The 23,829-nt window shown below is 39.0% G+C and overlaps 1 protein-coding gene across 1 annotated transcript in view; it reads right to left on the bottom strand.

Moving 5' to 3' along the window:
* Positions 1-23,829, bottom strand: part of LOC106854741 (uncharacterized) — a 175,500-nt gene that overhangs the window by 102,124 nt on the left and 49,547 nt on the right. Inside the window, exons 8-10 of the mRNA XM_088169582.1 lie at positions 14,421-14,485; positions 11,349-11,469; positions 8,962-9,192 (exon numbers count right to left, since the gene is read on the bottom strand). Coding sequence (XP_088025708.1) covers positions 8,962-9,192; positions 11,349-11,469; positions 14,421-14,485 — 417 coding nt within the window. The remainder of the gene's footprint in view (positions 1-8,961; positions 9,193-11,348; positions 11,470-14,420; positions 14,486-23,829) is intronic.

The following is a 23,829-nucleotide window of genomic DNA, read 5'->3' as shown; positions in this document are numbered from 1 at the left end:
AGGACAGTGTCACACATCTCAGCTTACACGGTTAAATAAAACACACCTGACAAATAAGAAATTTCTTTCTCTTGAATCCATCCAAAAATCTCAGCCAAGCCTCTGTTACTCTATGCCATCATCCCAAGCATTCACGCAGGTGCCTTTGTGTCCACACTAAAGCTTTCCCATTGCCACAACAAACACACTCTCTGTCACAGCTCACTGTCCCACAGAAGCCCTGGGAGAGAGGATAGAGCTCGGTCCTCTGGCACCTGCCCTTCATTATCCTCCTCCCAGGCTGTGAGCCTGAGCTGGGATTTGGGGCAGGGCCAGCACGGCCCTTAGGCATGGATGCACAAAGACATTTAGTCAGATAGCTCAGATTGAAATCCACAGACCTTAAATGCCTGCGTGCTCTGTGGGTCTGAGCTGTTGTGCTCAGGTACAGAGCAGGGAACAGCTCAGGTAAGTAGAGGAGGAGGATGGGGATCAGTTATTGCTCCCTTTCAAGAGACTCAGAGCAGTGCCTGGGATAGACAAGGCACAGGCAGCTCAAACTGAGCAGTTTGTTCTGATGGATTGTTTTGTTTCTGAAGAAATAAAATAAAATCAGCAGTTATATTTTCCCTGCTGGTGCCAACCTCATTTGAGGCGCTATCTGGTAAATTAATCCACAAGCCTTCACCAACACTGTTGACATTCAAAGAGCATTTACTACTTAAGGACAGCTTCTTGGGTTTTGAGGGGTCTGCTCTCCAACGCCTTACCTCAATGTTTCTCCTTGCTCAGGTCAAATTTCCACTGAGGTCTGAGAGCTATAGAGACTTTTACAGTGCTATGAAAGCATCAAGCATCCCCCTTTTACTGGGGTAATTTCTTCTGCAAAGAGAGATGCGGCAGGGAATAAATAATGCTTGTGTGTGCCTGCACAGGCACAAGTAATACTTCTTAGTCTGCAGTTAACAGTGTTGCATTTAATTGAATTAAATCATAATGAACTAAAATTATCTCCTGCCACTATTTCTGAATTCAACTGTTTTATATCAGTTTTATTGTAATATATCTTACTTCCCCATATGCCACCATAGTTTCACTCTATAGAGAGAATGAATTCTATTTGAATATTTCAATAAACATATCCAGTATGAGCTTTTGGGGGTTTTTGTCTGACTTACTCTTGGGCTTTAACCTTGTCAGAGAAGAAATAAACTTTCTTCATTCCTCTGCACCTTCAAATTTTTTAATTTAGGAAAAAAAAGTGGAAAAAGTCACACCACTTAATTCCTATCACACAAAAATTTGACTAATACAACTCAAACAGATTAAGGTGAATTAAAATATGCAAAGGCAACTCAGTATTTACTTATTATAGAGAAGACTCTTGAAAAATGCCATATAAACTAACAGCCCATAATTTCTGATTATGAAAACTGCAGCACACGAATGTCACTGGTTTAAAACACAGGTAGAAAATCTTTTAAACAGGAAACAGTTCCCATCACTAACAAATAAAAATTACTTTACTATGTCAAATGAATAGAGCTGGACATGAGGCTGTTATTGCCCAATTAAAGGGGAGATTTCACAACCAAATTTCAAGCTCTCACTGTTTATGTGCAAGGCCAGCACACAGGCAGAGAGAAGGGCATTCTTAGGAAGTGTTTGTGTAACTCTGAAATTTATAAAAGGCCAGAGGGGAGGAAATAGAAACATGGACTGAAGTAAAAATAAAATATCATATTATTAGGGTTTTTCCAAAAGTCCCTATCTATCACCAGAACGTTTTGGAATAGCTGAAAACTTATTTGCCCAGCTTTCCATCACTGCCTGTCTTCGAACAGGTATCTGAATACAAAATAACACACAAATCAGAGGACGACGATACAGTGACATGTCATTCATTTCCCCACAATTTTTTTTTTCCCTGTTCTCCAAGAGAATTGGGCCTTTCAAGCCTGGCACAGGTCAAATGACTCCCTGAAGCTTTCAGGTCTCCTTAAGCCTTTAAGCAGCACCACCATCTTTCCTGGTGCTTAGCTTCCCTGATAGCAGTAAACTGTGGACCAGAAGCTGTTGGGCCACAGCACACGAGCTCAGGCTCATAATCTGCCAGGAGCACAGGACAACAGTATTTGTAAGGAGGCAACTTATTCACTGCTTTCAGTGGTGGCAGAGAGCAGGATTCCTCCTGGCACACTGTGCCAAATCACCCCAGCATCTTCCCAGAGCCACACTGAGTGCCCCAACGCAAACACCTGCCCTCTCCCATGCTACCAGAGCACTGACAATTCCCATTGCCTGCCTCTCCTCTAGTCCTGATAACTCAGCCCACAGTTAACTACAGCAGCATCTCATGCACAAGTACCTTACACCAGAGGACCAGAATCTGGCCTTTTATCTTCCTTAATATAGAGGAATGTTTGCATTCTGTGAGCTTTAGCCTCTGCATCTGTTGCTAATTGTCCTGGCACATCTGCTGCTAATTCTTTTCTGCTCTTGGACCAGCAGGGAGTAGTAATGTATGGTACATCCAGCTCCTGCCTCCCCGAGCGCTTCTGGTGATATACTGGCCTGGGTGATTCTGACCTCATCTTGTGAGAGAGAAACTCTCTTTGTGAGAGGGAAGCAGGAACCCCAGTTCATTCTCTTGACACTCTCATTTCACTTATTTATCCCTGAGACTGATTTCAGCACGGTCAGAGCATGAGTTTTCCCAGGATAACGTAGACTATAGACACGATACAGCAGAGTTTATTTCTTCTGTGTCAAGAGGACACGTACTTTGCCCAGAAACCACTTGGAGCCAAGGAGTCTCATGAAGACGTGGCTGGCTCGGCATGCAGGGCTGAGTCACGCAGCAGTGCTGCTCTGCCTGCCCCGGGCTCCAGAGGAGGAGCAGGCTGCTTTCCTCTCTTCCTTGGTCCAGCAGCTGCCGCATCTCATGCCTCTTCCTGATGCTGTTCTGGATTCCTCATCACACCTCAGGTAGATGTCCAACCCTAGGCTTCAGTCCAGCCAGGGATGCAGCAACACTCACTTTTCAAGGGAAGCAGTGACATCCAGAGTTCATGCTCCTTCACCATTTCCTGGAGAGTCCAGACTTGGTTAGGCTCTGGTCTCTTTCCACAAGAGGAGAGGAAGACCAACCTCTGAGAAGAAAATAATTTTTCCATGCGTGCTCTGCTTAAAAATTGCATGATTAAGCAAGATCACTTTTTTTATTCTTTGGTTGCATAAAGTACTCTTCCCATTTCTGTAGTACAGCTTTGCAAATACCCTGCTCATCCTGAGCTCACGGATAATAACTTAAAATGTGAAATGCTTTCACCAGGTATATTAAGGTAAAAAAATAAAAACTTTTTCTGAGGGTGTTTTGCTGGCTCCTGTGACTTGCAAATCTGGACCAAAACACAGTTTAGGTCCCTTTTCACAGTTCCAGACAGTCAGTTCTGGTGAGTCATGGAGATGCTCTATTTTTCCAATCACAGAAGTTTTTGTTGGGGCTGGCATTTATTTTGTTCTTGGTCTTCTCTGTTGTTTGGATTCACTTGGAGCTAAGGATATAGGCAGAGGTTTCATTCTGTCTTTCTGCTGGTTTGCCCTAGATAATATATGGCTTTTTTACAACTATTGTATCCTATGGCTCACGTCAAGCTCTCTTACAGATATAATTTCCACTTAAGTAGGGAATAAACCACGGAGTGGTCCAAAATAAAATGCTGTCCCCAGACACTTTTGATGTTTAACATATGTCTGCTAGATTTACTAAAGCAGGCTACATATTTTCCTCTAGTCAGATATGATGCATTGTAACATAGGTCACATTTCTGAGGTTTTTGAGCAGCATGCATTGCTTTAAGGTGATCCAGCATACATGCTGCATTCCAGCAGGTGTTTCCAAGAGCAACCTCCACTGGAGCACAATGACCAGACAACATGTGAAAAGTAACTCCAATTAATAACCAAAAATTAAAACTTGGGATAAGTAGTAACCTTTTAGATATAGAAATAAATTGCACAGTACTAAATAAAGTAGACACAACAGATTCTAATATGTAATAGCTTTGTAAGAATTGCTCTGAGAATGTACATTTTGAGGAGTTGATGCAGAGATATCTAGCAAATGGCAAGCAAAGACCAGACCCTCAAACAAAGTCAGATAAACAAAATAAAAACAATAAAAAGTATGAGTTGCTTCTCTGTGAAAAAAAGCAATAGAAATGCAGTCTTCAAATAAATACAAGCGTCTGTATAAGCTTAGTTCTTGAATTTACCAAAAGGTTCACGTAGCACCTTTTCATCCCAACTACAAATAATTGCATCCAGAGAAAATTTAAGTGGCTCTCATTTTGAAAGTCCTCTGGCATTGCCAAGCACTATCATTTTTTCATATTATATCAAACTCTTATGTTATGTCCTAAAAAGTGTCCTAGAGCTAGATGTTCTTCACTTATGCCAGCATTTCACTCAAGAATAAAATAAACCAGGAGGGAAGGAGGAGGGGGGAGAGGGAAGTTTGTGGTCTACTTTTCCTAATGTTACTTTGTTTTGTAATTATTAGAAGCATCACAGTCCTTAGACAGCTGCTGACATACAGAAAATAATGTCCTTGAAACTGTTTGTTTCATCATATTTTAAGAATTAATACCTTAGGTCATGTTAATCAGTTTCTGATATATGTAGTTTTCAAAATGCACTTCAGGGAAGAAAATGCTGGAAATGACTAATAACAATAAAGATATGAACTTTATTTGTTACATATCTAACTTCAAATGTGAACATTATCGAAGTACTTTGCCATTTGAAGTATTTAGGAAGGCTTAAATAAATAATAAATCCCTCATTCAGTGAAATAGAACATCCTCTTTTTCCAAGCAAAAGAGTTCAAATTTATTAATTTTGTAGCTATATTTTAAAATGAGTGTCAGCCCCTGCTAGATGACTGCATGATAAGTGTCCTGAAACTTCAGGAAAAGGCACTAAATTTTTCACAGCATTTGTGTTTCATTTTCAGTATAATAAAAATATGGTGCCCTTTTAATAATGAATAATAGATCTCCTGGTATGATTTACATGAGTGGATTAAATGTCATGTTTGAAAAGTTGCTGTTTTATTCATATTGAATTTCCCTCAAGTAAAACAAAATGGTACCCAGCTACTGTTATAATATTGCTAGTACCTCGCCACACTGATACATAAATATTAACCAGTTGATATACTCTTTAAAAATCCTCAGTTCTGTGAACTGTCAGCAATGGCATCTTTTCATGCATATGAACGGTTTCAGTACTATCCCAAATTCCAGGTGCACTGGAGAAAATGTGCAGCACCAGTGCTCACACACCTGTGGAGCTCACACCTCTTTTGCTGAAGTGCCAGTTTTGAAAGGCTCTCACGGAATAAGCACTGATGACAAATGGATGCAGCGAGACCGGGGTTAAAAACCAGTTTGGGGAGCTCAGCCCTGATGCAATTGTCCCTGTTTCTGTTCAGCAGTGCTGGACTGACTTCCCAGGTGACTGGACAGCGTAATGAATGTTTTTCTAAATGTCACTTGCAGGCAGCGTCATTGGCTTATGGTGCCCTTCGCAACAGCTGAAAATTTCCTATCCGAACTTTCTATTCTGAATAAAAACTCCTCTTAATAGAAAAGTGTTTCAGAAATTGCAAATACTTGAAATAGGAGCATGTTCCTTAAAAGTTCCTACCCTGTAGGCAAATTTTCAACAAAATATTTTGGTCCTGACAATTGAAATTATAGCTGAAAATTGTTGTTGTTTTTTTAAATAGAAGCATGTTTAACTACACTCCAACTTTTATTCCATTGAAGCCAATGAATATTTTGATTCTGAAAAGTGAAGATTTGTTCTTATTGTTGTAATTGTTTCCTACAATTATTTTAATGTCTACTGAACTTAAGACAGCTAGGAAAAAAACCAAAACAAAATATACAAAAAAAAAAACCACCAACAAAAGCATTTTTCTTTTCTGTGAGAAATTAAACTTTTGCATACTGCAGCTCATTTGTGCTCTTCAAGTCATCACTAAGGTGAAAAGTGTAATCTGAACTTGCTAACACTGGGACATAATCCTGTGGAGTAGAACACTTCTTTGAATACACCATGATCAAAAGGAATTTACTGACTGCTTAGGTCTTATCTATAGCAGAATCTTAGCCACCATGAGACAGCAATAAGGAAGTTATGCTTGTAAAATCTTTGTTCTAGTGTAAAGGTGATGCAGTCACATCTGTACAGGTGCTGCCAAGGACAACCTAGTTGCATAGCTGCCTTACTCTAGGCACAGTAAAGCATCTAATCTGCTTTCCTATCCTCCCCTTACTCAACTTTCATTCCAGATCTGAGAAAAACATAGCAGTGCAAAAATACATCTGAATTTTAGAAACAAAGCTTCTTCACCACCACTTAATCTATACTGCAATTTTTTAATCTCAAATTCACACTGAGTTAGTTTTATAATGCAGGTGAAACTTCAGAATAGCTCTCACTCTGCCTAAACCATACAGGCTTAATCTATCAAAGCCTAAAGCCCACTTGCATAAACTAAATACACGAAAATATGCTAGCAGCTGAGTCTAAAACAAGTTCCCTTCAGATCATGCAGTTCGTTGCTATTCATAAAATTGTAAAAAGTCATTTGAAACAGCAATCGTGTTTTACCACAATCCAAAACATTCATACATGTTTCTTTCAGCATAATTTAAGGAAAATAAATTACTTGTGTGACTGTCTGGCGTTACTGAAGGATAAATAAAATTCAACTGGAGCTATTAGGAGCCTCTGTCTAATATGTAGTCAGAGGTTACCGGGGGAGGTAGGTTGACAAACTAAAAAGGAGGACAATGAAGGAGTGGAAAGAGGGGAAGCTGGCAAGCTGGAGCAAAGAACATTGATTAATGAACAAAAAACATTTTTGAAAGGTCGGGTGTGCAAGTCAGACTAGCCCTGAGGCAGATCTAACTTACATGACCAGCACTTTCTGTACGCAGCAGGTAACCCACGCTGACACCAACTTTGCTGACATGACAGGGTTATTATTTTTGGAAGGATGTAGTGTTCTGGAACAATTTCTCTAATATATTAGTTAAAATTAGGCTTTCCTTCAATATCAAGCATGCATGTCTTCATTTTCACCATGTTTACACTGAACTCCTATTATTATTCTGGCTAGTGGAAACAAAAGCATATTCTTCATTTGTGAGCACTTCTATTTCTCACACCGTAATATATCACAGGGCAGCAGTGCTGTGTGTTCTGATTCTGTTCAAACCCAGATGCTCACGTGGAGCTCACTCACCACTAAGACCTCACTACTTACCCTAAGTCTTGTGTTAACCATATGAAATTTGCCTCATATCTCAGCACATACCCTAAGGGTTTCTTTCCAAACATACCTTAAGGTTGTGCATCACTAGCAAGGTGGAAGAACAGAAAGGTACAATATACGCTGTGACTCCAAATGGGCTGGTGGAGAGGGTTCTCTAAAATTATGGCATTAACGTTTTGCTGTACATTACCCAGTAATGAAGATAGGGAATTACCAGAAGGTCATTGAATCCAACTTCTCCTGCTCCTGTATTTTAAGGGAACTTGCCCAATTCCTGCACTCCAGTTCACTAGACTAAAAATGAAATTTGGTGAAGATGCTTATTAAATGTCTCCTGTGAAGCTCCAAGAGAACTTTGAAGCAAATTTGCAAGTGCACAACCTGCAAAGATCTAGGAGAAATGAGATGCTGAATGTAAGAAGCAGGACATGCCAGACATTCAGTCCTAGGGCCCAGTTGTCTCCTTCCAAGACAATACTTCAAGGCAAGTAACCCAAAGGGTGCAGCCTGCCTAGGAAGCAATCACAGCTCAGTGATTTCTCTGACAGATGCATGGATTGGTTTTAACATAATATGAAAATCCCATTCACAGTTTCCCTCTCTATATGTGCAATTCCTTTTGCACTGATAGCTGTATTTACAGACACTGTTCATTATCTATTACAGGTGATAAACAATTAAAAAGCAGAAAATGTGACTTAGCAGCACTTTATGTATAACAAACTCAGCATCTGAAATGATCTATCTGCAAGTAACTGAAGGCATCAGTGCCACACATAAAAGTTGCTTTGCCTAAAAGCTCTTTGGGATAGGGGCTGTCAGCCTGTCCTGTATGTATACAACAGAACACATGGAGGAGGAAATCTACCATTCAGGTCATACCCCAAAATAAATGACTGAAAACAGAAAAGATTCCTCATTCTGCCAATACCTCATAATATGCACCAAAACCAGAAACAAACAAAACAAACAAACAAACAAAAACCGAATAAACAAACAAAAAAAAATATGAAGATTGTTTTTCAAACTGTAAAGAAGCTTTCACGTGCCAGAGAGTTTATCTGAGACCAATGTTCCAACCAGCACTAGGCATTAGCTACAACAGTGAGCAACTGACACACAACAATCCTGCCATGCACAGCATGCTTAGGCAGGAAAATATGTGTGCCTCAGTCGCAAAAGACAGAATAGAGCCTCAAGTGTTTGGGCTCCTTCCAAAATAATCCAAATGCTGTTTTTTTGGCAAATGGGGGTCAATGGAGCTAAAAACTCACAGAAGGATTTGGGCATTCATGTGTTTATGTACACCCACTCGTTCATTTATTATTCTAAAGCTACTTTACAGAAATCAAATTACATAGCTGACAAGCTGCATAGATAAGAGAAAATAAAAGTAAAATTTAAAATTAGCTGACAACACTATATGATGTAGCGTATGTTTGGCACCTTTAAAGTGAGTGATGAGGGTTAACCTAGGGGGAAAAATATTGCACCTTCCTAAATTGCACCTTAAATTATTAAATAAATTATTAACATGATGGAATGCATTAAATATATAAGCCTAAAGGAGAAAGGGCGGATGTGTTTTAACTTTCAAAGCAAAGACAGCATATTTATGAAGTGTTGCTTACTGTCTGGATGCTTTGTCCAAAGTAGATTTCAGTGTTGTAGAAGTTTCCACCGTGACTAACAGCCCGCGTCGTCCTGGCCTGAGGCTGCTCCTCCAGTTCCACCAAGGCACCACCTAAGCGGCTGAGAACAGAAACTTTGAGAGTGTAGAGGCCTTTGGGGACTTTATCTTTGACTCCCCTCAGGCATCTGAGGTGAATTTCTAGTGGCTGTGGCATCTTGGAGCAGTCAACCTAGGGAGAAGGCTCAGAGTTACTGATCTGGGCTGGGCTGACTTTAACCATACAATTAGCAAGGACAAATTTCTTCCAGAAAATAACTACTGAAAAGCAGACAACACGCTTCTTGTTCAACCTGCAATTACCTACTGCTTACCAAGGATCTGCAATTAGGGAGGTCAAAAGTCATAGAGATGACAGATAAAAGAAAAAAACAATGCAAATACTACTAATAAAATGTTTGGCGTCCTTAAGGGGAAGGTGGAGCTGGTGGAGTATGACGCCAGAAGACACTACCCTACAATAATGAGGCAGAATTAACTGGAAAACAATATCTTAAAAATACAGCATGCTTCTCAAGACAGGCACAATACATGATGTGATGAGCAGGCTGCAGGCATACAGTGAACGACAGCACAGGCCATGTTTTCATACTAATTGCTAGCCTTGCCAAAGCTATTAGTGGTGTGTAACATGCAGACTATCCTTTCACCTTCTGATTATCATAACCAGATTCTCTTAAAAATAGTAATCAAAGTGCAACACGTGTAGAGTTTAATAACAACTCCCTACAGGCACCTTTATTCCAAGTCCAGACAAAAGGAAACATCTGCCACTTGCTGTTGACAAGATGTTGTCTGAGTTACAGAATATTTAGTATGGAATAAATGCTGCATACCAGAAATGCTTTTCTGGTGCTTCCCTTGCATGCTCAGCTTCCCAGTGTGGAGGTTTGTGCAGGGGAACAGGCACAGTGCCATGATCTTTACCCAACTTTTCCTGAATAATGGTATAGGGTCAGTCCCACTGCATCAGAAGATATTTTGGTGCTGCCCAAATGCAATCTGCAGGGTCAGGCACACAACAGGGAGTCCCAGTTAGGCTCCAGTGTTGATTTGAATGGATAAAACTGTTTCTGCCATAACTAATTATGTAGTGCTTAAAATCAGCAGTGCTGTTCCCCTTTTCCCCTAGAAATCAATTTCTTGCATTATTTTGAGAAAAGACTAGTGCTAGGTCTTCTTTTAATGCAACTGGATATCAGAACTCATGCCACACTTGGGAATCACATGGCTACCTTGACTACTAGGTTTAGTGGTCTCACAGTTTAAGCCTACAGTAGCTAATAATCTCTTCTTTAATCCTGTCTTGGATTTATTTTGGAAGAGATAGCATATTTCCATATAGATAGAAAGCTTCTGGAATTAAATTAAGCAGTTAAATAAACAGTTGAATTTGTTAAACTTCTTTTGTTTCTCAACACAAACCATACTTAACAACTAATCTGAATGACAATTATTTTCAGCTTAATTAGAAAATCTTAATTAACAATGAAGATTTAACCTTAATATTTTTGGTTTCTGAATCATATATAAAAAAATTAACATTATATGAATAAATAAGACAATCTTTTTAAACCTCAAGGCAGGATTACTGATGCAGGCAGCCTTCGTTATTAAACACATTCTAAATTAAACGCCTCTATGAATTTTATACTGAAATATATTGTGATAGTTTTGCATGCCAAATGTGACATTTTGTATTTTAGATTCATCTTCTGTAGTAACTTTGGAAATGTCATACAAACAAAGATTTTGTCATTTACCAATGGAATTACTATGCATGGCCGGTTAGCCATCTCTTTTCTGGCTCTTCTGGTTGTTTCAAGTCAGCAAGCCATAAAAAATCTTTATCTCTCTGAAACACAGCAATTTGGAAGATAATCGAATAGTGACTGGGGGGCAGAAACGCCAGTCTGAGGAATTATACCACAATCTCTCTTGCATTTACAACCTTCCTCAAAGCGAGTGTCAGTCGAGTAGGAAAAGGAGATAGAAGATTCATCATATTTCAAGCCTGTCTCATTTGCATGGTGGCATAGCTGTCTCATCTCCTGCTGAAAGACTTTGCTTGGCCAGCGCTGACAAACTGTTTTGAAGAACTCTTGCCATGCCCAAATGATTCATCATTAATGGCTTTAGACATTCTCTTTAAGCATATGGTTACTTTTGCTGGAAAGCATATTTTGAAACCTGTTAAATTCTATCCTCTTAAACAATAAAAGAGAAAAACCAAAACAAAATAAACAAACAAACAAAAAAATTGAATGCAACTGATCCAGTGATTCAGCAGTTCATATGAGGGAAAAGAGCACTCATGGAGCATCTCACCTTCCCACAAGGTCCTGCTGCTCCATTTAATCCAGTACTCACATCTGCAAGGTTGCCAAAGCTGGCTACCATTTCTTCTTCAATTCCAATCTCCTCTGTTTTCAGTAGCTGACTTCCCACCCTGCCGATGTTAGAATGGGAAGAAGAATGGAAAAGAAATTAACTACAGTGCATACACAGAAAGCACTCACTGTTGGAAATACAACAGTTTCATATTTTCCTTGAACACATCATAAGACTTGCAGGGCACCCAGGAGAAACAAGAGTGTGCCAAAGAAGAGAAATACCTAGACTTCAAAAACCAGCATTAAAAAAAAATAATGACACCACCAGTATTTGTCAGTCCATGCCACAGGTCGACATAAGGAGCCCCAGCTTTCACTGGCTGTCTGTAAGCAGCTCTGCCTGGCATTGGGACTTAGGATCTAAGTTTAGAATATTTCAGTAGGAAGCCATTGCCTCTGTCACTTTGAGAACTGGCTGACAGCTTCAATAAGTTTTGACAGGTTTTTGGAAAACACTGATTCTTTGGGGCCTAGGTTGCTCTAAACCATTAAAAAAATTAATTCTGCTTTTAAAAATCTTACTTTTTGTTGGGTTTTATCCCCAAGAAGTCTTGTAATTTTATATGCAAATCTTACATACTTCATAAATCTTCAGAATATATACAGGACGAGAGCTATATATAAAAATTATATACATGCACATACACATGAATTTTCAGAGGTATGTAAACCACAGAACCTGGCTTGTTATTCACATATTAACTTCTTTTGTTTTTAAAGTGATTTGGGGGGTAATTATATCATCTCAAAGTTTCTGGGTTTTTGTTTTCGAAGAAAGTTCACTATAGCAATACAGGATACCAGCAAATAGTGCAAGAATAGCCCAACATTGGATAACCCAATGCGGCCCTTCTTAGTGCAGAGGGTACACAAAAGGCACAGTACCCTATGGAGAAAACGTCATTCCTAGAACACAGCAGGAGAAAATGCAAAACTAAGTCATTTACAATGAGCACTATAAAGCTGCATGCTTTAGCAATCCCATCCTATCTTTCAGCAGACACAGAACCATGAGCAAGTCCTCTATTCCTAAGTGTCATCAGCATCTAAATATTACCAACCCTAAGTAAAAACATCTGTAGATGCTCTGCTGGCTTTGAAACTCGTCAGCCCTTGCTTCTACAATGGGCTTTAGGAGGCCAGGGTCAGTCACAGACAAATACATGGTGGCTCTCAGAAGGTGGAAGCTGAGCAGGCTGTTCACGGCTCAGGGCCAGCCCAGAGCCATGCTGGAGATCAAGGGAAATCTCTGCAGCTTCCTGAGAGGAGCCACATGGAGCCAAGGAAAAGACACTGCATCAGGTGCACTTGCAATGCAGGATTGACTTGGGTGTCTACAACACAGGCATCAGAGAACAGGCTGCCTTAGGCTGCCAAGCAATGCACTCAGTCAAGTCTTTAACCACAAAAGAAAATGCTATCACTTGGTGTTCATTAAAAAAAAAAAAAAAAAAAAAAAACCTCAAAACCAGCAACATTTCTCTGTACTGCATTTCTGAAGCATTTCTTCAGTATTTTCTGACCTGATTTTGAAAAATTCAATACAGGTGCCATCATTCCCATTTTCCTCCTTTGCATGCTAGGTGATTATATGAGACGTCTCCCCATTTGTAAAGATTAACATGGTTCTTCATTAAGAAAATAACAGAACCTCTGTAGTCATACTAAACATCCCAGACTCATGCATACATACTACTTATGTAACACAGAGTTCAAATTCCCCTCTTCTGAAAGAGATGCTCCTGCCCCCAAGATTGTAGGATATTGTTACAAATCAATTTCTATTCAGACCTTGCCTATTTCTTTTTCGTTTTTTAATATGTACACATTTACAGTAAAATTACCACTGCTTCATAGTGAAACTGTTTTCCAGATTCCTCTGCAGTAGAATTGTATCACATAAATTCCTAAGCAATAACTGAATCAGTTGGAAGGTCTGTGCAGATGCTAGTGGAAATTAAGTACATGGACATTTTTCCCAAGCCAGGACTGATGAGAAATAAGGACAAGATTTAAGTGCCAAGAGGTGAATACATAAAGAACAGAGTCAATCACCTTTGTAGTTTTATCCCTGAGCTTTAATCACACCAACTTGGGTCCAGCTGTCCTAAACAGAAGTGTAGCAAAAGATGATTCTTGAATGGCTCTAACTAATTCATAGATCCAAAACATCTGAGAAGTTAAAGCATTCTTCTCAAGGAGAAAAGTTGTTTGGAACTTTGTACTTACTTAGCTTCTCATGATGGAAATGATTTCACTTAATTTGGTTAGAGTTGCATTGACACAGGGGTTCATTAGGATGCCCATTTGCTTGCAATTCAATTTAAAATTAAATACACTTTGTTGTTGATTTTATTACTTTTAAACTACTGTATCTATTGCTTTTATTAGCTGCTAATACACAATTATGAAGGTAAACAGTTTTCATTACTGAACATCAAACATTTAAATAACCACATTTGATCTCTTTCCTAGTTGCACCATTTTTCTCCTTTCACTGGGTATTAGATTGAAGACAATAATTTATTCTGTGAAGTTAGGCCTCTTTTGTGCTCAGCAAAATGCTCATCAGCTGTCACAGCAGAACATGGCTTCCTTTGCTCTATTCATGAGGGTTATTTATTTTGTCTGTTCATTTCTTTACAGGTAATTTGATGCATGTATTTATCTGAAGGTCATTGATCACAAAATCTTTGCCCCAATACATATTTTCTTCTATCTCTAAGACTAATTCAGAAGCAAGGATGAAGAATGCTGGGAAAAGTCATTTGGTCACCTTTTGAAGTGCACTGTGTGTAGCACTTAAAAAATACAGTCCAAGCTGGGTATCTGAAAACAGAGGCAATCCAAAACAGAGACCTCTTTCAAATGCACAGGCTTAATTTTTCTAGGCCTGAGATCCTTTGTTTGGAAGAAGTTCCATTCATTAATTTCTGCAAAGAACTGAAAGATCTTTAGAAGGAAAGTACACTGGATGGAATTACAAAGTAGCCCGTATCTGACATACCTTTGAAAGAGCTCATGAATCCTGGCTCCCCACTTTTGTTTCTTCTGGTGAGAAGCTCCCTTGTGCTTTGAGTCCCACATGCCAAGAAGATAAAGAAAAATCAGAATTCATTTTCAAGTGTACAGAAATAACATGGAAATAAAAGCCGTAAATGTGCAATTTTCCAAAGGTTTGCCTTAGGTCTTCTGGTTGAAGCTTTTCAGAAGCAATGAGGACTTTTAGCCACCATTACCTTATGACTTTTTTTTTCTCTAACTTTTTTTGGTGTGTTTTCCCATGTTTACTGCATTATTTCCAAGAGAAGCTGAGCTCTCATCTTATTTTAACAGACTTTTTTTTTTGGTACAATGTATCTTTGTACATGGTAACGTCCTACAGTCCTCGTTATTACAAGACCTAGTCACACAGTCATATGTAAGTATACTTAGATTTATGTGTGTGCAAGTGTGTTTGTACACACACCACAAAACAGCACACAAAGCACAAAGCAGTTAAGCATAGACCAGAGAATTCACGTTTTAAAGCCTTGCTTTAAATCTGCTCCAAATCACGATGTCTTTCTTGCCTCACCACAAATATTTTTAAATGTTTGGTGAGAAGGACTGGAATTTTTGGAGGTTATGGAGGATAACTCACATGAGCAGTCCTCTCCCCCAACAGCTCTGCAGCTCTCCAGCATGAAGCTGGAGGGCTTCAAGTTATTTTTTTCTTGCACAGCAAGCTGAAAAAGTCTTTCCATCTAGAAGCTAGCATCAGCATCTATTAGGCTGTGTTCTCTGTGCAAAAACTCATGATAATAACTGCTGAGGGCTGTACACTCACAAAAACAAAATTCTTCCTCCTGACCTGCACTGCTCAGAGATCTTGCTGAATATTCAAGGGCATTTCTCATGTCTGGAGCTTCTACTGGTGTCCCTGACACTGACAGAAAATGTAAATACAACACCACCAATACAGAAGAAGGAATCCTACTGTGTATCCTACACTATCACCTAAAAAGTGTGAAACTATTCTCTACTTCAACTCTCATCAAGTCTCAAAGGCAAAAAGTCATTTTGGTAGGGAGACAATGCAACAGTCAATGGAGAAAAATTCCCAACTGGAACTCCATATCTGGCTGTTAAAATCTCTCCTTTCTTCCAAGTCTCTTAATTTTTTTGACAATTTTCTAGCTGTTTTCAAGGAAGCTTGGAAATGCCTGTTCAAAACTAAGGCAAAGCATCCTACTTATTTCCAAAATGAAAATTGTCAGAATGTAAAAACAGACAAAAACAACAAAAGCCTGTGCATGTAGCTTTTAATGTAACTTTTTTAACCCTGTAAAATTAAAGCAGAGACAACACGGTTGCCTTAAAGAACGGTGTGATTTGTTGGCAGTCCCAGCAGCCATCCTCAGACAGATGCAATAAATCCTCCAGGTCAAGCATCACACATAAACAATTGCAAAGGTGCCATGACTGAGCTAGCTCAAAACGAGACCTTCCAGCTGTGCATATCACATCTGTGTCGTGGGCAATGCTTCCTTCACCACTGCCCCTCCACTGGTGAGAGCCGAGCCCTCCTGCTCCTGGACAGCTTCGGGTTAAAATGTACTAAGGCTCTCTAGAGCAGGGCCCGTTTCTCTCCCATCTCTACTGGCACTGATTTTCTCTCGCCAGGCTGGTAAATCACCACCTACACTACTTTCCCAGGAAGGGCTGGGAGCTGGCTCTGCTCCTGCCTGGTTAGGGCTGTCACAGCCACCTTGTGACACTTCCCCAGCCCCACGGGCTGCAGCCACCAGGGAACATGTCCAGAGGTTTCAAGTTTTGGGCAGAGGCAGTTAAAGTTCAGAAAGTTGGAGTAGTGTTTGGTTCAATTCTTTTCTTCTGGATGCAGCTCTTGGTGATGTTTGTGAAAGCTATTTTTGAGGTGAGCACTTAGATTAAGAAATAAGATGAAATAGTAAACTCACTTCATGTAAAATATCAAGTAGCCATAACATTGTAACAACATTCAGACATTACCACTCCAGGTTTACAAGGAGCCAGTAGTAAAGAAGTTTTCTTTTAAAAAAATTGATTTTATTACCAGACTCCCACAGCTGTCCAATCTCCTTGTTTATCTTCCTAATCTTAATTAAATAATGAATATTCAAAAGAAAATATGAATCAGGCTTCTCTGTATAAACCGCAGTGTTTTCCATCTCTGCCTCTGAAGGGGCAATGGGAATATGATTTAAAACTATTTCTTCTGGATCCTAGTAAAATATTTGTCACAGTGTGTCATGATAATTTTTAAAAAGCTCTATCATCTACCTAATAAATTTGTTAAGTTTATTCAAATCTTATTGAACAGGAAAAGTGCAATGAGTCATGGTTAATATTTCTTTACCTATACTAAGAAAAAAAAATATATCAAAAATTCAGTGCTTAAGGTCCTATTCAGAAAATCTCTATGAGTCTGTAATACATCTTCTACATGATTAAAAAAACAGGAAACTTGCTTTAAAATGAATTATTCACCACCTTGAATAAATTTCCATCTTTCCTATTTGCAAAACCCTAAAGTCAGTTATGTAAATTTTAACCTACACTAATTACCTCAGGGGTGTGCAAGCTAAAGGAAAGTAGATGCAGTAGAAAGAAAAAAATATCCCAGACATTTCCATCACCAGGAAGCAATTTAATAGAGGAAAAAAATGTGTAAGTTTTCAAAAACAGAACAGCCCACACATATATATATTTTTTTAATGTGGAATAGTCCTTTCTGCAATATCCCTTGAATCAGAGCTTTACTGGAATAAACCAAGCGCTTTTTCTCAGTGGCATATACCATGGCACATAGCAAGGCGCTTGTTTCTCGTCGTGACACCAGCATTGTCTAGACTGTGACAACGACCCATTGTTGGCAGCGGGCGTTCCCAATGAGGAGGCATGAAATGTGGTTTAGCTTCACGTCTGTAGAGACACTGAGTGCCCTCCAGAAAATGAGTGGCTAAAATCTGTGAACCGCTGCTCCGGGAGGTGCTGGGAAAACCAGAGAGTTGTTTGAAGGCAGAAGGGCTCAACCACAGCACCGCTTTGTCCTATTCCCCATCCTGATACCAGGCTCTGCTGCAGCTGTGAGCCAGCTCCTTCACACTTCTTTCTTGGTTTCTTCATCAGCTATCTTGAGGTCTAATTACACAAATGGCCCATCTACTGATTTCAGAGCTTGTCGTCAAGACCAAGGCTTGAAAAGGTCTTTCAGTCTGGGCTCAGCCTAGACACACACACAGTCGTGCACATTGTTTCTACAAAGACAAGAACCTGACTCAACACTACTAATCTGTGCTGACTGGTTCTTTTCAGCGTCAAACTTCTTCACAAATGGTAGGACCTTGTATGGAACTTTTCAAAAATTTAAAAAATTAAACAAACCCCCACCCAAACACATCCTTAAACACAGCCTTGCTCTTGAAAGCAAGCCCACAAAATTCAGCGAAGCTTTGAAGCAAAATCAACTTGGCTTTTATTGTTCAGCAAAAATGGAGCATTTAGGGAAGACATTTACACACACACACACATCCCCCTTTTTGGTCAGTCCTAGCAGTGGTATTACATACTTCTGCTGAGGAGCTCTCCCCATTGCAATTTAAAACAGTGAAGCACTGGCCGGGGTGAAAACCATACTCCATGCAAGGAGTGCTGTAGAGGTCCACCTTCCTGCACATCTTCTTCCCCAGGTCAGGGTGCAACAGAGGCAGCATGGAGACACAACCTGTGGGGTCTCCAGCAGCCTCCCACCACCCACAGCAATCCCACATGCAGAGCTGGTGCTTCCCCTTCATTCCACTCCTTGAAACATCATGTTGGTACATCACAGTGCAGGTAGTGCTGTGGTTTTTTAGGATTAAATAGATGCCCAATTAAAATTTTTTAGTTAGAGTTTCCATCTCTGCATCCTAAAATGTTTTTCAGTGATGGAAATCTTGCCCACACTATTTTTATAGATGGGAGAAGGGAGAGCTCACCGAGCAAAACATCAGCAAGACTAGGAACAAAACCCAGATCTCTGGTCCCACTGGTGCCACCCAGTTCTCCCATTTCCAGTCTGGCTGCTGTTTGGAGATTCATTCCCAGTGCCTTCAGTATCTAATGCACTGTATACCACAAAACAAGTTAAAAGAATGAAGAAACGTTTGAGATGGGGAAAAAAAAATGTATTACAAGTGAAAAGTTAACATTCTTTCCAGGCAAAGTGAAATTCTGAGAGGCTTATCTGCTCCATGTTAACTTTAGAGAGATCACAGGGAAGGGAGGCATAGAGAGGTAAGTTAAATGAGTCCCCTTCATTGGAAGCAAAGACTAAAGGAGCTGGATAAGACCTGCTTTGAAAATTGCACTACCTGTTGGAATTTGTGTGACCTTGTCAAGGAGATGGCCACAAAAAGAGAGTAAAATTGTGCCAAACCCTGGACACATGGTAGTATTATTGATGGTGCACTCTGCCAAAAAATGCATCACAAACTCTTAGACGTTTTTCAAAGAGAAAGAGAAAACACAACAAAGCAAATCTTCCCTGACTTTCCTTTCAAATAGAAAATTAACTTACTGTTCACAAAAATCAAATTAAAAGCTTAGACAATGGAGTGTTTTGTAACAGAACACAAACTCTCTTTTAAAACTGATACTGCAGAACACAAAGTGAGATTTACTTTAGTCATGCTACAGCCCTATTAGACTGAGTGATACAGATACATTTAGTGACATTACAGGCTGATCATTTTGATCAATCTGTAAACCACTGCATTATCTCTAACAATGCAGTGAAGACTGAGCTACCAGTCAACAGAGGACAATAGCATTCTGCTATCAAGAGGAATCCTTTTATAAGAATATATATCAAAGACACTAATTGTGAACAGATATAGAAACTAGATCCAGCTGTGAAGTAGGTGTGATAATAAAGGACCTGAGTTTCCTCAAAACTCAGAGATGTTTTCATTCAGGATTTCAATCCAAGATGACAGGACTAAGAAATTAAAAGAGCTTGAATCATTTTGCTTATGATGCATTGAGAAAACTCTGGAGGAATTACTGCTACAGAGCCACCCAACTTCTGCAAAACAAAGATCTTGCCTCTCCAGCCTCAGAGAGAACTCATTCTTCTCATTTCTGTTTTGCTGTTAACAGAGAGATCACCTGTAGTTTTTTCAGAAACACCAGGTGCTCCTTCAGATGCTTCCAACTTCACAGTTGAGAAAATATAGCTTCAAGGTCATAAACCTTTGGTATCCTCATCAAAATCTAGAGAGTAAGTGAATACAAGGACATTTATGAGAACATCTGACTACCATAGCCAACCACTGAAAATGTGTGATGCTGAAATGTCTTTTGCCACTAATTAAGAGACATTAAGCAGAAATATCTTAGCCTGCCAAAATTCTACAAGTTCAGATGTCTCCAGATTAGCCTAGAAATCTCCAGCCACTAAGAAGATACAGACGCTTTTAGCCTAAACAGTAAGAAATAGCAGAATATGCTACCAAGGTACGATGGAAAACACTAACCACATTTTCTTAGGGAATACATTCCCTCCAGTATAAAGCCACGTAGCATGAGTGATGCCAGTGAAAGCCAAAGTGAACTCTGCCTATCTATGGATCTAAAACGAATAGTTTACATTAACAATGAAAAAGTGTTCATAAGCCATGTAATGAATGTCAGCATTTTACAGCCTTTTTCTACTTTCTGGATACTGACAGCAAATCGGGACACAACTGAGGGTAAACTGCAAGAAAATACCAATCGGAAACACTGACAATTTTTTTGTGGTTTTCCTCCATTCTTCTTCAATTTAAAAATGTTTGTCAATTTCAGCACAGAATGTTTTTATTATTTATAAAGCCTTTTCAAAGTCCCTCATGAAACTTTACTCCTTTAATCCTCTTACTCTTCCACAAAGCAGGTATCTAATTTTAGGTCTGTTTTGCAGATAGGGAAAACTTGAGTCATGGCAACAAATTTGCTTGTTACAGCTGCCCAAAAAAATCATGTTCAGGTCAGAGGTTACAATCTATTTCATCTTTCTGAGTCCCAGTTCTTTTTTCTGACTGTCAGTAAAGCATTTCCCACAAATCTGCTTCCATTATAATTGTAATCAAAAAATACAGACTTTAACTTAATCCAATAATTTCCATTTCTACTCCCTTTCACATCACCTTCTATTTTAAGTGTGCAGACACATTTGAATACTTTATAATTAAGAGAAACGTTTCCTTGCAATCAGTATATGAAAATTACAGAGATGGGAAAAAAAACTTTAAGTACAGTTTACTGTATGATTGTCTTAAGCATCACAGTGGCAATGATGAGTTGCCATGCCTAATGATTATTCTCTGTAAAGAAGAGACTTCCTCCTGCAAGCCCACATCCTGCTCCAAGTCTCTGCTGAAAGGAAAGGAAATTGTTTCACATATTCAACTGAGATCCTTCTCTGATTTGAATGCTGATATGAGCAATTGTATAATAACATCATATTGTGATGATGTATTTTTGAGTGGACATGTTGACTTTATTATATATTCTCATGATAACCACCTAGTCCTGAAAACTGCATCTTGTCTAAAGGTCTGGCACAGTAATGAGAGAAACCAACTGTGCTAACAGGTTGCCAGCAGTCTGAACAGTGATGATTTTTCAGCTTTGTACTAAATAAATAAGCAGGCATGTAATGCAACTGCACTGTTTCACAGTATTTTAACATCTCTCAACTTAGAGACTACCTAGTTATATTTCCCACTAATAAACTGATGTGAACTCCAAAGCCCTTAAAAAGTCAGGTTACACATGAAAAACCCAATACACCTCAAGAGCAGGAGGTTGGACTAGGCAGGCTCCAGAGGTCTGGCTCTTCTCCACTTGAATTAATCTGTTCCATGAAGTAAAGGTCAGATGTGCCATACAGCACAAGTTAATACAAGCAAATTCAGCTCTACTGTAAGACTGCAGAAGCAAAACTTTCCAGCTTATAGAGCAATTCCTTTATCTGCAGCTCAAAATCCATGTAGTCTATTAATGCTGCTAAAGAGTACCCCTGTCATAAAAGTTAACCAAAGGTAGACTTAGCTACACCTGTGACTACAGTTTGGATCCAAAGGTATTAAAAACACAAATAAAAAACAAGCCTGGGGAAAAAATAATTCTGGAGAATACATGAGCAATTAAAAATTTGTGTTTATTGTGCTTATGTTTTGCTGGTTTGTGCCTCTATTCATGGGTAATGCTGATACTTTCCTTGCAATCCTCATCTGAGTTCTGCTTCTTTTAGCAGGTAGTCAGTACTTGATGAAGTCTCTTAAACTCCATCAGGACTTGGCAATCACTAATTCTCTTTGAAGAATCTTTCCAATTGCCTCTGTTTATTGAACCATAGAAATGGACTTCCTTACTAGAGTTTATAGTAGGATAATGAGCCAGAGAGCTGACCAGTCAGATTACCTTAAACAGCAGCAAATGCAATATCATCATTTACAGCAGCTGTAGGAATCGTTGTTCCAGTTCAATAGAATATCAAGAATTACTTCAGTTCTTTAATTGCCCTTCTGATCTTAAAGTGTGAAAGCACAGTAAAAACTAAGTTAATTCATTTTTAGTGAAAAACATAGGAAATATGGAAGATTTTAATTACTTCCATTTAAATGTTTACTTAAATGAAACTCATACAATTCCTGGACAAAGCAATCAAGAAAGTGTCTCAATTTAAAAGAGCAGCTATAGCTATACTGGGGGCATTGTGACAGCACAGTGACAGACAATTTACAAACATATTGAACATCATCTCCACAATTTTGCTTATGTTTATGTTAATTTCTATGCTCCCTCTTCAATCCCCCCGCTCCTTAAAAAAAAATAAAAAAATTAAAAAACAACCTGAGTGCCCAGAATCAATAAGGTAAGAGCCTTAGAAATTTGGAAAGTTCCCAGACTTCCTGCTGAGAACACAGGAGCAAGCCTAATAGAATAAAGATTTTTAGAAGTCTTGGATTGCCAACCTGCAGGGTGGAGAAATCCCCTAGCTACATGTGTGGCTTCTACATCAGATTCTGGGTCTGCTCAGTGGGTGCTGACATACATCTGAGGGCCACGGACTCTCACTAGGCAGGGAATCAGAAGTCCAAGGGACTGAATCCCAGTATCCCAACCATTGGGAAGTTCACCTTTTGCTTTTTTCCCCCCAAACACAGGTTTCTGTAATTTTTTTTCCCACAAGTCCAAGAGCAGGTTACCTGGTAGACCTATAATGATTTCAATGAGCTCAGCCTAATGATGGATTTCAAAAGAAAATTATGTGCTAAAGATGATAGCCATAATTCCTGCTATATAATGCAAATGAAATGGAAACCATTATACTAACTGACTGTAGAAATGCTTTGACAGTCAAATAATAAGTGTAGCATATAGGTAGCAAAAGGAAGTCACCCACTTTTAAGACACAGTGAAAATTAAACATTGTCAGCTTTTGTATTCTTGATCTATAATTCTGAGAAGAAAAGGAAAAGGAAAAGGAAAAGGAAAAGGAAAAGGAAAAGGAAAAGGAAAAGGAAAAGGAAAAGGAAAAGGAAAAGGAAAAGGAAAAGGAAAAGGAAAAGGAAAAGGAAAAGGAAAAGGAAAAGGAAAAGGAAAAGGAAAAGGAAAAGGAAAAGGAAAAGGAAAAGGAAAAGGAAAAGATCCCCACCCCAACTGATTTGCACATGACCCTCATTTAAAGTCTTGGTAAATGTCAAAAAGTAAGTTTCTGCTGTAGAAAAATCACCTCCAACTCTGCATTGTTCTTAGGTGCATATATTCCCACAAGGATTATATTCAGAACATTCTGTACACTGCTTAGTAGTCTAAAGCTTTGATGACAGGAGGTCTGCAGGTACCATCAGGATATAAAAAGCCTTTCAAGTCCCTTCCAACCCAAAACATTCTGTGATATGACTCTATGACAGTATTAGCCAATGGGGTAGAACGTGCAAGCAAATGTGAGTTGCTGTTTTATACCACTGAGGTCTGATCCCACTGGTTAAATTCATGATTGTAGAGTAAATTTACCATCTTACATAGTACCAAATTTTACCCATGTTCTATCCACTATTAATGAAAGGAAAACTGATCTCTCCATCATCATATAAATTGATCTCTGTGACTTGGCAAGGAGTCAGAGCAGTGAGGATAATGACCCTGTAAGAGTATTAGATCTAATACCCTGAGGCATTAACCTTTGTTTAACCAAAAGGTAAATCTTTTGATGAAAGACAACATTTTATTACTATCCACCTGCAACAAATAGCTCATTTCTTACTACTATAACTCAACTGCTGGTACTGAAGAGCAAAACTTGCACTTTACATTCAGAGGCTCTTGAGTAATTCACATTGAGGTCACAGATCAAAACTACT

Source organism: Sturnus vulgaris, chromosome 1, assembly GCF_052056855.1.
Source record: "Sturnus vulgaris isolate bStuVul1 chromosome 1, bStuVul1.hap1, whole genome shotgun sequence".
In the NCBI taxonomy this organism is placed as follows: Eukaryota; Metazoa; Chordata; class Aves; order Passeriformes; family Sturnidae; genus Sturnus; species Sturnus vulgaris.
Note: the sequence above shows the minus strand (reverse complement) of the source record. Positions and strands in the feature narration are given on the sequence as shown.